We start from the raw sequence: 12,863 nt of genomic DNA on the forward strand, positions 1-12,863 counted from the left end.
CAAACAGCAGACGAGTGCACCATGGGAGCCTTGAAGCTTGCAGCCTTTGACCACTCTCTCTCTCTCTTTCTCTCTTGACCACTCTCTCTCTCTCTCTCGACAGTGTGTTTTGTTTGTGTGTGTGTTGCAGCCTTTCGCCGTAAATTTTCTTTTGGTGCCGTTTGCTCGGGTACAGGTCAGAGGACACGGGCAAACGACAAGGCACTAGAAGAGGCAGCAGCATCCGTTACATCCATCCGAGTAGTACCACATAAGTACGTGGCGTTGGCAACGTATTAGGACACAATCATTGATCCAGTGGATTAGGTTAAGTTATCTTTAGAAAGGGAGGGCATCTAAAGAAAGCACCCGAGAACATTCTCTTTAACAGCCGGTGGCGAGTCAGAGGTCACAAAGTGGTGGCACCGCCGTTGCGGCGTCCCACTCTGATGCTGACCTAATCATAGGCCGGAATGGATAAATTAAGAAGCTCTGTCTTAATAATCAATCAGACGGCCCTCTTCTAAGTTCAATGATTAGCTCCATATTCGCGTTAGGATCAGACGGGAGGAGCTGTCTGTCTGTCCTTAACTTCGTCACGCTGATAGATATAATCTGTGTGTGGTGTGGCAACACATTATTGTGGCGTTGGGGCTCCCAGAGTGGCTTGGAAACTGAAAAACTTGGTGTCACCACGATGAGCCACAGTAATTTTGGCAGTGGACGAAAGGAGAGGAGGGGAGGGCCCGGCCCAGCGCAGCGGAGCAACGGTAGACGGTAGTGGTAGCCGTGCCCCCCTATTTTCGCGAAAGCAAAGCAGAGAGCTGGCTGAGGCAGAGGCGCAGACGGCAGAGCAGAGCTGGTATCCATCCACGGCCTGATCTGATGGCCATGGGCAATTCCTATTCCTATTCGGCCATGGCGGCATGCATGGCCATGCCAATGCCAAACAGGCCAAGGCAAGGCAGCGGCGGCGGCAGTCCGTAGTCAGTCCCACCGGGGAGCGGGGACGGTCAAACTGAGACGCTAGCGCAGCGCGGCGAGCAGTGCCTCCCCAGCGGCCAGCGTTGCGTAGCCCGGGCCTCCTCTCTTTTTTTTATCTGGTCAGTATCACTGTGTCTCGGAGTACTCCTACAGTACATGCAGTAGCGGCGGCCAGCAGCCACATTGCTAGGCTACGGTTGCTGTGTTTGTCACTGATTGGTCTTGCGTCCTTCTAATCTAACACCCTGCTCGCTTACGTTGAAATCGGAATTACGCTCAAATGTCGTGAGAGAAAAATGCAGTGAGTAGCAGCACTAGTGCTCTCCCGCTCTCATATCTTTCCGCTTTCGGATGCGTAAGTTCCTAAGCACGCCTCGATGATTTTGGCAACAGGGGCAAGGAACTTTTGTTCTTATCATCGTGATTCCAATTCCAGGCAGCAGAAGCGACCCGGTGAAGATTCATGAACTCCGCGCAGCATGCTCCTACCCGTAACTGCTAAAGCGGCACGGCAGCCCCACGTAGCACTACCTACCGCGGGGGGAGAGAGGAGAAGGGGACAACAACGGCCAGGCAGCTCAAGGACAGCTGGAGACGCCGCATGCCACGCGCGAGCTCTCTCGCGGGAATCACAGGCCGCCAGCAAGCAGAAAAGCACCCCAATGGCGCCAATACCCCATGGTCCATGATACTGCAATAGTGACAGGTGACAGCAAGGTAGGATTGATTGAGAGGGCAAGACGCAAGCAGAGTGGAGAGGAAAGATCCACGGAGAGAAATTGAGCCACCAGTGACTGCTTTGCTGTGTCTCGTCGCCATGGCATCATGGCTGGGTCGGTCATCTGATAGCTTTGGTTTCTTCAAGGTTGGAGCAGGCCAAAAGCAAAGGGCACTAGAGTGCAATGCAATGCAGAGACAGGTATGCACCTATAGCAGCTACCTCGTGATATGATTAGGATCAAGTGCCCAAACTCACAAAGCAAGACAGCCGAACGAGCAAGAGCACAGATGATCAATCCACTCCACATTGTCGGTTGATTTAGACAGAAGCAAGGTTCTCACTGATGATGATTATGATGCTTGTCGCTACATAACAATGATTAAATGAGGCTAGGAGAGCAGATAGGAAGGAGACGGAATCCCTTGGACAGCAGATTACGACACATGATGATGGTTGATGATTACAGGGAACGAAACCAAATTTCACGCACGCACACGCAACGCAGCTAGCTGCTGAAACAAGGGCGACCGAACCACCCGCACAAGTTGATTGATGATGCATGCATGGCAAGTGAATGCAACACTGACGCGCTTGCCGCTGCCCCCTAAGATCGCCATTGCTCCAGCAGAAGAAGCCCTTTGCAAATTAAGAACGCTTGGACGAGAGGCTCTCCTCCGCTCACGCGTTGCTCCTGAAGGAGCCGAGGGCCTTGATGGCGCCCGCCCGGAGGATGTACTGGTGGTAGAACGCCGCGATGGCAGCGCCCGCGAGAGGGCCCACCCAGAAGATCCACTGCAAAAAAGGGTTAACCGGATCACATCAATCAGTACATCTGCAGCGCAAGGACAAGTGTCAAATAAACCACAGAAAATTAACAAGACAACATACGTGGTCATCCCAGGGCTTGTCCTTGTTGTAGATGACGGCGGCGCCCAGGCTCCTGGCCGGGTTGATGCCGGTGCCGGTGACGGGGATGGTGGCCAGGTGGACCATGAACACGGCGAACCCGATGGGGAGGGGAGCCAGAACCTGCCCAAAAAAAAAAAAATCACGGACGGTCAGGTCAGGAGTAAGGTAATAAGAAGCAAAGCCGATATACAGTATCATATCGTACTTTGGCAATAATAGAAACCATTAGCTAAAATACACTCGTATTGTACCACATCGAATGCGACGGGCGCCGAATGGTTGCCAAACTGCTGAACTAAACGCCTGCAGGGAGGAGGGTACGGTGCGAGGCGCCAATAATTCACCATGGTCGTGCAGGGAGGAGAGGCTCACATGGCGTGGGACACAACACGAGGGCGGGCGTGCACGGACCAGCTCATGACGAGGATGGACCCGACCCTACAGGGCCGGACCAGACCCAGCTCAGCTTTTTACACGATGGGGGCCCACCCCCTGACCCGTACCACTACTACCGGCCCCGAATGTTTACTGTGCCCGTCAATGGGAGTCAGCCAGGGGATGGGGGCGGTAAAAAAACTTCTTTTAATTATGTCTGGAGGGTGATGGCTGGCCGTGGCGGGGCCTGACGATGCCCTGCCGGATGCCACTGTGGATATGACTCCTACTCGAATGTTCCAGCAAGTGTGCGTTAATAACGGCCATTAATCACGACTATGAAAGCCTTAATGACGCACGGTGGTTGTGTACTGCTATTTTACAAGATTTGGAGCTCACGCATCCAGACACACACACCTGATTCACCTGCCTTCCACACGTTTTAACTCAATCAACTTCAAGCTTTTAATAGTTTTAATTCTCACCCCACCAACGAACAACCTTAGCTAATAAATAGTGTAAAATTTGTAGCTAGAAGCATGGAAGAACAAAACAGACAGCAGGAGAATCTTTCAAAAACTAAAACACTTTAGTTAGTCTACGGCGAAGAAATTCGCTCTGGAGCAATGATGATACTCATATTCTGCCCTGGACTTTCCAAAGAGGAGATAAACTGGATATTCTCCTGCCTTTTTGTACGTTGCCAAGATTTGAGCATGTGATTAGCTCGCATGACTTGAGCTCTAATTAAGCTCGCCTAGGACTCAACTTACGAGTGATGCCAAGTATTAAAACAAGCTAACTTTTAAGCTACAAAATAGTATACTCTCAACTAAGCAGGTAGCAGCAGATCGAGACACAAAGCTGAAAGAAAAAAAAGGAAGAGGCGGTGGCGTTGGTCGGGTGCTCACCGGGACGTGGGAGTCGCGGGCGCTGCGCTTGGGGTCGGTGGCCGAGAAGACGGTGTAGACGAGCACGAAGGTGCCGACGATCTCTGCGCCGAGCCCCGTCCCGCGGGAGTACCCCGACGCGAGCGAGTTGGCGCCGCCGCCGTACCTGTCGAAGTAGGCGCTCTGGAACGCCTTGACGAGCCCCACGCCGCAGATGGCGCCGAGGCACTGCGCCACGATGTAGAGCAGCGCGCGCACCAGGGAGACCTTCCGCGCCAGGAAGAGGCCGAACGTGACGGCCGGGTTGATGTGGCCGCCCGAGATTCCGGCCGTGCAGTAGACCAGCACGAAGATCATGCCGCCGAACGCCCAGGCGATGCCCAGCACGCCCACGCCGCCGCACGCCGCGTCGGCGCCCGACGCCGTCGTGTCCGTCTGGTGCTTGTACCCGATCACCGTGGCGACGGTGATGTACAGGAACAGCAGCGTCGCGATGAACTCCGCGATCACGGCGCGGTACAGCGACCAGGAGCCCAGCTCCGCCGCGTCGATCAGCGGCGCCGGGGGCGGGTCCGTGTAGTCCTTGGCAGCGAACTCGCCGCCGCCGGCGCCGCTCTCGATCACGTCGTCCTTGCCCATGGCCGCCTAACTTGGCTTCGCTTAGCAGCAGCGAGAGAGTGAGTGAGGGAGAGAGCTGGCTCCGCTTGCAAGGAATGGAATGGATGAGTGCGTGAGGAGGGAGAGGGTGGTGCTATTTATGGAGGGAGTGGAGAGTAGGCAAGTGACAACACAGCACAATAGTAGTGCTGCAAGGCTGGGACGGGCCATGACTCCCCCTCCTTGATTATTGCTTGATGGAATGGAACAGGAAAAATTCAGCAGCTTCTGTACCAATTTCTGGTTTTTTATTACTTTTAACTTTGTGTTGATAAGATTGAATAACCTTTTCTCTCTTTTTTTTTCTCACTTGTCTTGTTCGGATGTTTTTGCTGAAATGTTACAAGAGAAAAATACTAAAATACTGTTTCATGATTAAAAAGTAGTTTGAAATAAGTTCAAGTAAACAAGTCATTTGTTTTTTTCTTCGCTCTGTTTGTTTGAGCTTGTTTGACTTATAAGCCGTACTTTTTTAACCAACGAACGGTATTTTTCTCTCACACCAAATCAGCCAATCGTACTTTCAGTCATGATTTATCAGCCAAATAAGCCCAAACGATAGGGCGCTTAGGTATAAGAGTCGTATATATTTGATCATCCTGTTTATTTGGCTGATAAGCTAAAACCAAAAAATATTATTCACTGATTTGTTTTTAGAGAAAAATATTATTTATTAAATCAAAAAAAAAGTACGGCTTACAAAAGCTAACAGCGCGCCTGACGCTGGCGCGCGCTCTGTCTGTGCCTTTAGTTTTTGTTTTGCGTGCTCCAATGCAATGATGCTGGCTGGATAAGCTTATCGAGGTTTGTGCTGTAAAGCCAAGGATCCCCACAAATCCATGGGCTGGTGGGGTTTTTGTTTTCAGAGGGGGAAAAAATGGGTACAGAAGTTTCCAGGGATGGAATCCTGAGAATCGAAAATGTGACAAGATAAACTTTAAAAAATGTTACACGAGATGTGGATTATTGGTCTCCCTTCGCTGTCAGATAAATCAAACGGAAAAAAATATTGACCCCCCTCTCTAGTCTCTATCAATCGTCAAGGAAGCACCGAGAGAATTTTTTTATTTTTAACACAATTTTAAATTAATTTTAAAATTAACACTATTTAATTTTATTTTCAAATCTAACACTTTTGACCGCGCCTATTCACACGGCATGGTGAATTAACGCTGTCGCGCTATGCATGGGGACGCGGCAAGGCTGCCCACGTGGCAGTGACCAGACCGCTGACCGATGACGTGGTCGGCTCTGCCGCGCCGCCGATCAGGGCACGGCAATGACGCGCCACCGCCTAGGGCGGGGCAGAGCCTAATACAGGCCCGCGGCCCTGTCCCGCCGCGCCACGCCACCGCCACCGCCCACGCACACGTGCACGCACGCACGTCGCGGCGCGCGCGCCTGCCCGCATGCGGTCGCCGCGCCCGCCGCTCCTGCCTGTCCGCCGCGCCTGCCGCCGGCCGTGCCACGCACGCCGGCGCGACACGCCCGCCGCGCCCGCACGCGGACGTCGCGCCGGTTGCGCCACGACCGTCGGCGTGCCACGCCCGCCGGCCGCCCGCTGCGCCCCCCGCCCACGCACGCCGGCGCGCCGCGCCCTCCGGCCACGCACGACGGTTGCTCGCCGCGCCCACCACCGCCCTCACTGCCACATCCGCGGCTGCCGCATCCGGCCTCACTGTCGTGTTGTACACCGCTCCCTCTCTCTATCCCGTGTCCACCCGCCAGCGCCCGCGCCTCCTGGCTCGGTCTAGCGCGTCGCCGCCGTGAGGTCGAGCGCACGCTGCTGCCGCGAGGACGAACGCCGCTGCCGTGAGGTACTCCCCTAGTGTATTTGTTGATTGAATCGACATTGTTAGTATAGTAAGTTAGTACAATAAGTAAAGTTAGTATAGTTAGTAAAGTATAGTTAGTAAAGTTAGTTAGTACAGGCAATATAGTAAGTTAGTAAAGTTAGTTAGTTTAGTTAGTACAGTTAGTGAGTCTAGTTATACATTGTATTTAGTATAATTAGTTGTTGTAGTTAGTCTTGTATAGATGTTAATATTAGATTAGTTAGTATAGTTATAGTTAGAATATGTATTAATATTATTATGGACAGTACGTACGACGATTTCGACGACTTGATGAAGTTTCTTGAAATGATTTTGTAGATGTATTGTTGTGTTAGAGTTTTTTACGGAGGAAGTGTTATGAGAGAAGATGGTATGTTTGAGGATATGGAAGAAGAATTGGAATGGTTTGATGAACCTCCTAGCTTCAACGACCTTTGTGTCCGTTTGAATGAAAAGTTTGGCGGTGATTTCACACTAAAGGGGAGGTTTGATACTAGGAAGACTAGGGCACACTATGTCTTGATGCCCTTGCGTGACCCTGCTCACTGATCCCGCTACACTCGGGTGCTCCAAGATTCCAATGTGCCTATGGCTGAGGTGGTGGTGGAGAATGGGTACAGGATGTAGGGTGTTCTGGACGGGCCGTCCATTGACGGTGTTGGAGGCAATGAGCAAGAATTGAGGGTCAAAGGGGAAGCAGCTCAGGGTAACATGGATTTGGATGGTCAGTTATCGCAGGAGCAGTTTCATTCAAGTCAAGTAGGCTGTATAAGCAATGACTTCGATGTGAATGAGTTCGAACTGGAAAAGGAGGAGCAGGAGGAGGAGGACAGGATCGGTGATGTAGTTAGCAGTGATTTGGACGATTCAGATGATGACCAGGGAGATAGACATGCTATGCCCACACCGGTTGATGCCATGCCAGTACCTGTTCATGGTATGCCATTACCAGTACCAACTGAGGTTTTGCATGCTATCTAGGCTCAGGGTAGACTAGTTATAGATTTGCCAGCAGATGATACCCCTGTAACACCTCTGGTGTTTTAAACACTAAAATATGCCATGTCATCATATGCATTGCACATCATTTTTGAGTTAGTGAAAACTTTGATAATGCATTCACTAAAACAAGTTTACTTTTATGATTATTTGTGTTGACTTGTATGGATGAATCAAGTTCATAACTCTGGTATTAAATTTGAATTCCAAAACCCTAATTTCCAGCCTTTAAATTCTGCCCTGGAAAACCTAATTCAAAATCTTAGCACATTTTGGGGTTGAGCCTAAAAGGAAAAATGTAGAGCTTGTCAATGTGTACAAAGTTGGTTTTTAGAGTTTTCAAAGTTGTTATGTAAAATTTGGAGTAATTTAAAAGGGGATAAATTCTTAAAGTGTCCCCTTTTGATTTCAACCTTGTATTTTCAAATCTAGACAGAATTTGGGTATGGTTATTAAAGTAAAGTTGTAGAACTTTGAATTTGGAACAACTTTTATTTTTGGAGATTTTTGAGTTTCCATACAAATTTGAGAGTAATTTGAGAAATTGAGTGAGTGGCAATTCGATAATTTGCTTGAACAGTGCAAGCAGGCAGCTCTCGCCGCCGGCCATGCTTCCACTGGCTTCTACGCGCGTCCGCGAGTGCCACCTCCTGCTTTGACGTGTCCGCGTTGCCGTAACATGTCGAGCGCACCTTCTTCCGCCGCCCTCCGCTCGCCTGATAACTTTGGGCGCCGTCCAATCGCTCTCTCCCTTCCCTCTGTTTTTCCCGTCACCGCCGCCCTGCTCCGTCGAGCTCACACCGGAGCCACCGAGCCTTCCCGTCTCCAACCAGTGTCACCACCATAACCGTGTTTGCCTGGCGCACCCGTAGAGCCATCTAGCTGAGCCTCTCTCTCCCTGGAGTGCCCGGCATAACGTCGTCTTCCTCCTCTCCGGCGAGATGGCACCGTGATCCACTCCACCGTAGACACAGAGTTCTGGTGGGCTTCTCACTTCGCCGTTTATTGTTTCATGACCCTCATGATTTAGCGTTGCTCGTAGTCTTGATCGTTCATCATTTGGCAGTTCGCTTTTGCCAGAACGGAGCTTTGCCGTGAGTTCACGCCGCTGCCATCGTCTCCAACGTCGATGACTTAGCTCCGACTCGCCGCAGCCATCGTTCTTGAGCGCATCAGCTTCGGGGTGAGCCACAGATCATGCATGTGCGGTCTTTTTAACCTCTACCATGCCATTGCCACTGGACCATGGGATGCCGGTGAGTTTTGCTCCGCCGTGCCACTGCGCTCGTCGCTGCTTGCGTTGTAGAGCGTTGGGGTTCTATTAAGGGCTCGGTTGAGTCCGTTAGGAGTTGCTGAGTACGCCGAAGACCTTTGTATGCCGGTGAAGTCGTAGATCACCAGGTGCACGTCGGGCGTGCTCCACTGAGCCGCCATCATCGCCGGCAAGGTCACTCCAGTGACCTAGAGCTTCAACCCGTGCCACAGGTGTGTGCGCAATGGCTAGGAGATCATGTTGGTCCGATTCTCGCCCCCGGAAACCTCGCCGCCGGCGAGAACGCACCGGTCAGAGGCTCGCCGTCGCGCTGCTCTCACTGACGGGTGGGACCCCGATGTCAGTGACCGTTTATGTGAAAATGAATTTTTCTATTTTGCTGAAATGATTAAATAGTGTTGTGATTTGTTTATTTTGTGTAGAATTAAATAGAGCTCCCAAAATTATGAAAATTTTTGTGTGACCTCTCTGAGATGTAAACTGTTTAGAAAAAATATTAAATGTTACTTTTAAGTACATTTTGAATGTGATAAAAATTGCTCAAATTAATTAAGAAATGGGTTTTCATGATTTTTCTAGACTTATATAATTATCCAAAAATTATGAGAATTGTTTTTACGCTTAGTTATCAGGTCATGAGCGTTCCCAAAAATATTGAGCTCAATTGGAAAAAGTTGATTTATTTCATAATTTTGAATTAATTGTTAAATTAATAAAAACAAATATTAACCGTTAATGACTTAGGTTTTGTTTGAATTTGGGATTGAATGATGACCTTGGGTCATAAGCATAAAATGATCCTTGGCATTTAAAGTAAGTGTTTGAGTTTATAAAAAAGGTTTAGTTAGTTTTTGGCTTGTAACTATACCGTGAAGGAAAGTTGTATTCAAGTTATTAACTTTTGCATCCATCGTCAGGCATCATGTTTTATATCTCGCATCATTTTAAACATGGCATTATTACTATGTGTAGTGAACGAAAGTGAGAACGTGGTAGTCAACCAAGTTGTTGAGGGAGTTAATCCACCTGTTGAGGTCAGGTTTGATATCTGCGGAACATCTCCAGAACTGGACTTTTCTGACAATCAAGGCAAGCCCCAGATGCATTTAAACCTACCTTGTGTTTTACAAATTTATATCGCTTTTGCTTTTAAATACTGCATTAAGTGATTAGGAGTTGTGTGGAAACCTAATTGGTGCATTACCAACCTTGCTTTTCCATATCAACCTTGTTACCAGTTTCAATTCGGGAATGCCCACTTATGCTTAGCAATGCTTAGACCGATAGAAGTCAGGTGATTACTTGTCACCTGCAAGATATAAATAGATTTTTGGGTACGATTGGGTATTTATGTTATCATGAGATATAATCTTGTGGAGTAATAATTCTAGACCGGGCGGACTCGGTGTATGAGAGCCACAAGACATGGATGTCTTGTGAGCGGGTTCTTTCCGCCTGTGTCGGTTAAGAACCGTCCGTTGTTGAATTGCATGAGGTGAGACTTTATAGTACTGGCCACATACTCCGGTAAGCCTTAACTCGGCTATTCTATTACAAGAATGGCTACTCACGCACTGGGAGTGGAGAGATGGCGAGAGTAGCGTGTACCCATGTGGCCATGGGCTGGATTGGTGGAGTACTATATTCTCGGGTGACGTGGACCCATTCTTGTTTTAGAGGATCTGAGGGTAGGTTGGTATATGTAGGTCGGGGACCTGCATATGTCGTGTGGTTGGGAATCCCCGGCTGGGTTATAATCGGTTCGAATCATCGTTGCTCCTCGATTATGGAGACTCAACTCAATGTTCATCATCGTAGTTAATAAATGAAACTTGAGGAAGATTTGAGAAAGGGTTGATATGAAGTTCATGATCTAAATATGGATCATGGTAGATTCATATATGATTTTGATAAGGGTTATTTGTTGAAAGAAAGAATCTTGTTAGAGAGCTTTTACACAAAAGAACTTTGATTCTTGCTAAAGCCCTACCTTGAATCCCTGAGCCTGCATTCCTGAGTTTTCTCTGTTTATACGTCGGTTTAGTCTTGTTGAGTACTTTTGTACTCAGGGTTCGTTAACCCTTGTTGCAAGTGAGCCTCATGGGAAGGTCTATCTTGGACCGTGCTGCATGACGGTTGTTCAAATCGAAGATGTCGAGTAAATGTGTGGTCCTTGGGCATGGCACTTTTATTGCGTGTTTTGTTTTATGTTACTAAGCTACTCCACTACTATGATTTGTAATAATAATCGTACTTAGTTTGTGAAACAACTGTTTTGTAACTAAGTTATTGTAAGACTTCTGCTATTTTACTCTGATGTATATTAATGAATAAACTGTTGTAATACTGCAATGACTCTGTGATGGATCCTGCTCGGAAGAAATCGTGGATGATTCGGGTTTCCCGAGGACACCCGACAGGCTTCTTAAGTTACCGGGAACATATGCATAGTCGTCAGAAGTCATTGGACAATGACAGGTGCATGTGGGCCCTATAATTTAGGAGGTTCTGCCACAGAATGGTATCAGAGCAACCATTACAAAGTTTTTGTAGTATTGTTTTACAAAAAACTTCAAAACGATTTGTGGCAAATAAATTTAATCTGTTAATTTAGTCCAAATTGCTTCCGACTTATCTTAATTCATTCTCGCCAGTCCTTATTTAATTAAAAAGGTTTTATATGGTGGAGTAGTAATCTTATTATGCCATATATAATAAGAACTATTGTTTATGTACCTTATGAGCTTTGATGTTCAAGTTTCATAAGGATGATTCATGCATCATGATTAATCCACTTGTTAATTACTTTCCCTCTTAGTTTGGGTTGAGTAGTATAAGTCCCATTGTTACTACTCTTTAGACTTTTCTCAGATTGTCTTACGGTTATTAAATCTTGCTTTCTACAGTATGGCTCGTACCAAGGTAATGCCCCGTAAGTCCGTTGGACCCAAAGGAGTTCCTCGTCACCAGCTTGCCCCTAGAAGTGATGGTGCTAGCAGTAGCAGCTTTAGGCCTGATCCCTAGGCTGAGGTATAGAGGCTTTCAGTAGAGTTAGCACAGGCTACTGGAGATAGGGCTTTGGATGCCATCCAAGTGGGCAAGTTATAGGATCAATTGAGGTGTCTTACCACCACTCACAAGAACTATGAGCGTATGTTAGTTCGTATGGTGGAAGGAAGAAATGAAGCTTGGCATAGAGAAGATGTAGCTAGAGCCCGAGTTCATGAGTTAGAGTTTTATGTAGAAGACTTAGAAGAATATTATACCAATCTTCATGAAGAAGTCCATAGGCTGAACAATCTCCTGAATCCAAATCATGAGCCTCAGGCAGATGCAATGGACCCAGGTGTCATCATAGCAGATGATGATGAGCCTGAAGAGGAAGAAGAAGAGGATCTAGAAGAAGTAGTGGTGGTCAATGAAAGTGATGATGATGGTGGAAATGTTTCTGGAATGGATACCGATCCTGAGGTTTGATGTGATCAAGGAGAAGAGTAGAGTTGTAATATAGTGAGTTCTAGTCTAGCTAGGTAGTCTTGCTTAAGTGCAGACTTGTGTATAAATAAGTAAACCCAATATAATGTGTTTGTAGTAAGCTCTTTTAATATTTCAATAAATGCTTGTGAGTAAAGTTTGGTTTGTCATGAATAGATGCCTCATACTTGGGCTTCTGATATTCCTGGTTCTTCGCAAGACAAGGGTGGTGTTCTTGATCCACCACTAGTTTCGCCAACTTTGGCTGATGCTATCGCGGCACTGGTCCATGTGACCATAGATAATGCTCGGTTGCTTCGGGAGTTAGCTAAAAACAATCAAAATATGATGCAAGGGAATCATGGTCATAATCATCAAAGGCAGGAAGCTACATATGTTGACTTCACGGATACACGACCACCAGTATTTACCAAGGCTGATGAACCACTTGAAGCTGATGATTGGCTTCGTACCATAGAGCAGAAGTTCGACCTCATTCCATGCACTGAGTTCCAGAAGCCTGTTTTTGCTACCCAACAGCTTAGAGGTGCAGCAGGTGCTTGGTGGGCGAACCTTGTGGCCATGCAACCAGCTGGTACTCGATTAACTTGGGCCGAGTTCCGCACTGCTTTCTGTGCCCATTATATTCCAGATGGAGTTATGGCCATGAAGCTTGATGAGTTTCTTGCTTTGAAGCAAGGTGATCAAACAGTCATGCAGTATGTGGGCAAGTTCAATCACCTTTCACAGTATGCACATGAGCATGT

The 12,863-nt window shown here is 47.8% G+C and overlaps 1 protein-coding gene across 1 annotated transcript; it reads right to left on the reverse strand.

Moving 5' to 3' along the window:
* Window positions 1-1,970: 1,970 nt before the first annotated feature.
* LOC136549649 (aquaporin PIP2-1-like) lies at window positions 1,971-4,588 on the reverse strand. Its single transcript, XM_066541025.1, has 3 exons — window positions 3,880-4,588; window positions 2,573-2,713; window positions 1,971-2,476 (listed from the first exon to the last, which is right to left on the reverse strand). The coding sequence occupies exons 1-3, from the start codon at window positions 4,495-4,497 to the stop codon at window positions 2,363-2,365; spliced, it is 873 nt and encodes a 290-aa protein (XP_066397122.1). The 5' UTR covers window positions 4,498-4,588; the 3' UTR covers window positions 1,971-2,362.
* Between the last annotated feature and the right edge of the window lie 8,275 nt (window positions 4,589-12,863).

The sequence above is a fragment of the Miscanthus floridulus genome, chromosome 4, assembly GCF_019320115.1.
Source record: "Miscanthus floridulus cultivar M001 chromosome 4, ASM1932011v1, whole genome shotgun sequence".
In the NCBI taxonomy this organism is placed as follows: domain Eukaryota; kingdom Viridiplantae; phylum Streptophyta; class Magnoliopsida; order Poales; family Poaceae; genus Miscanthus; species Miscanthus floridulus.

Coding starts and splice junctions, on each gene's coding strand:
- LOC136549649 (XM_066541025.1), bottom strand. CDS start 4,497: ATGGGCAAGGACGACGTGATCGAGAGCGGCGCCGGCGGCGGCGAGTTC. Junction 2,714..3,879: donor CCCGCGACTCCCACGTCCCG/GTGAGCACCCGA, acceptor TTTTTTGGGCAG/GTTCTGGCTCCCCTCCCCAT. Junction 2,477..2,572: donor ACAAGCCCTGGGATGACCAC/GTATGTTGTCTT, acceptor CCTTTTTTGCAG/TGGATCTTCTGGGTGGGCCC.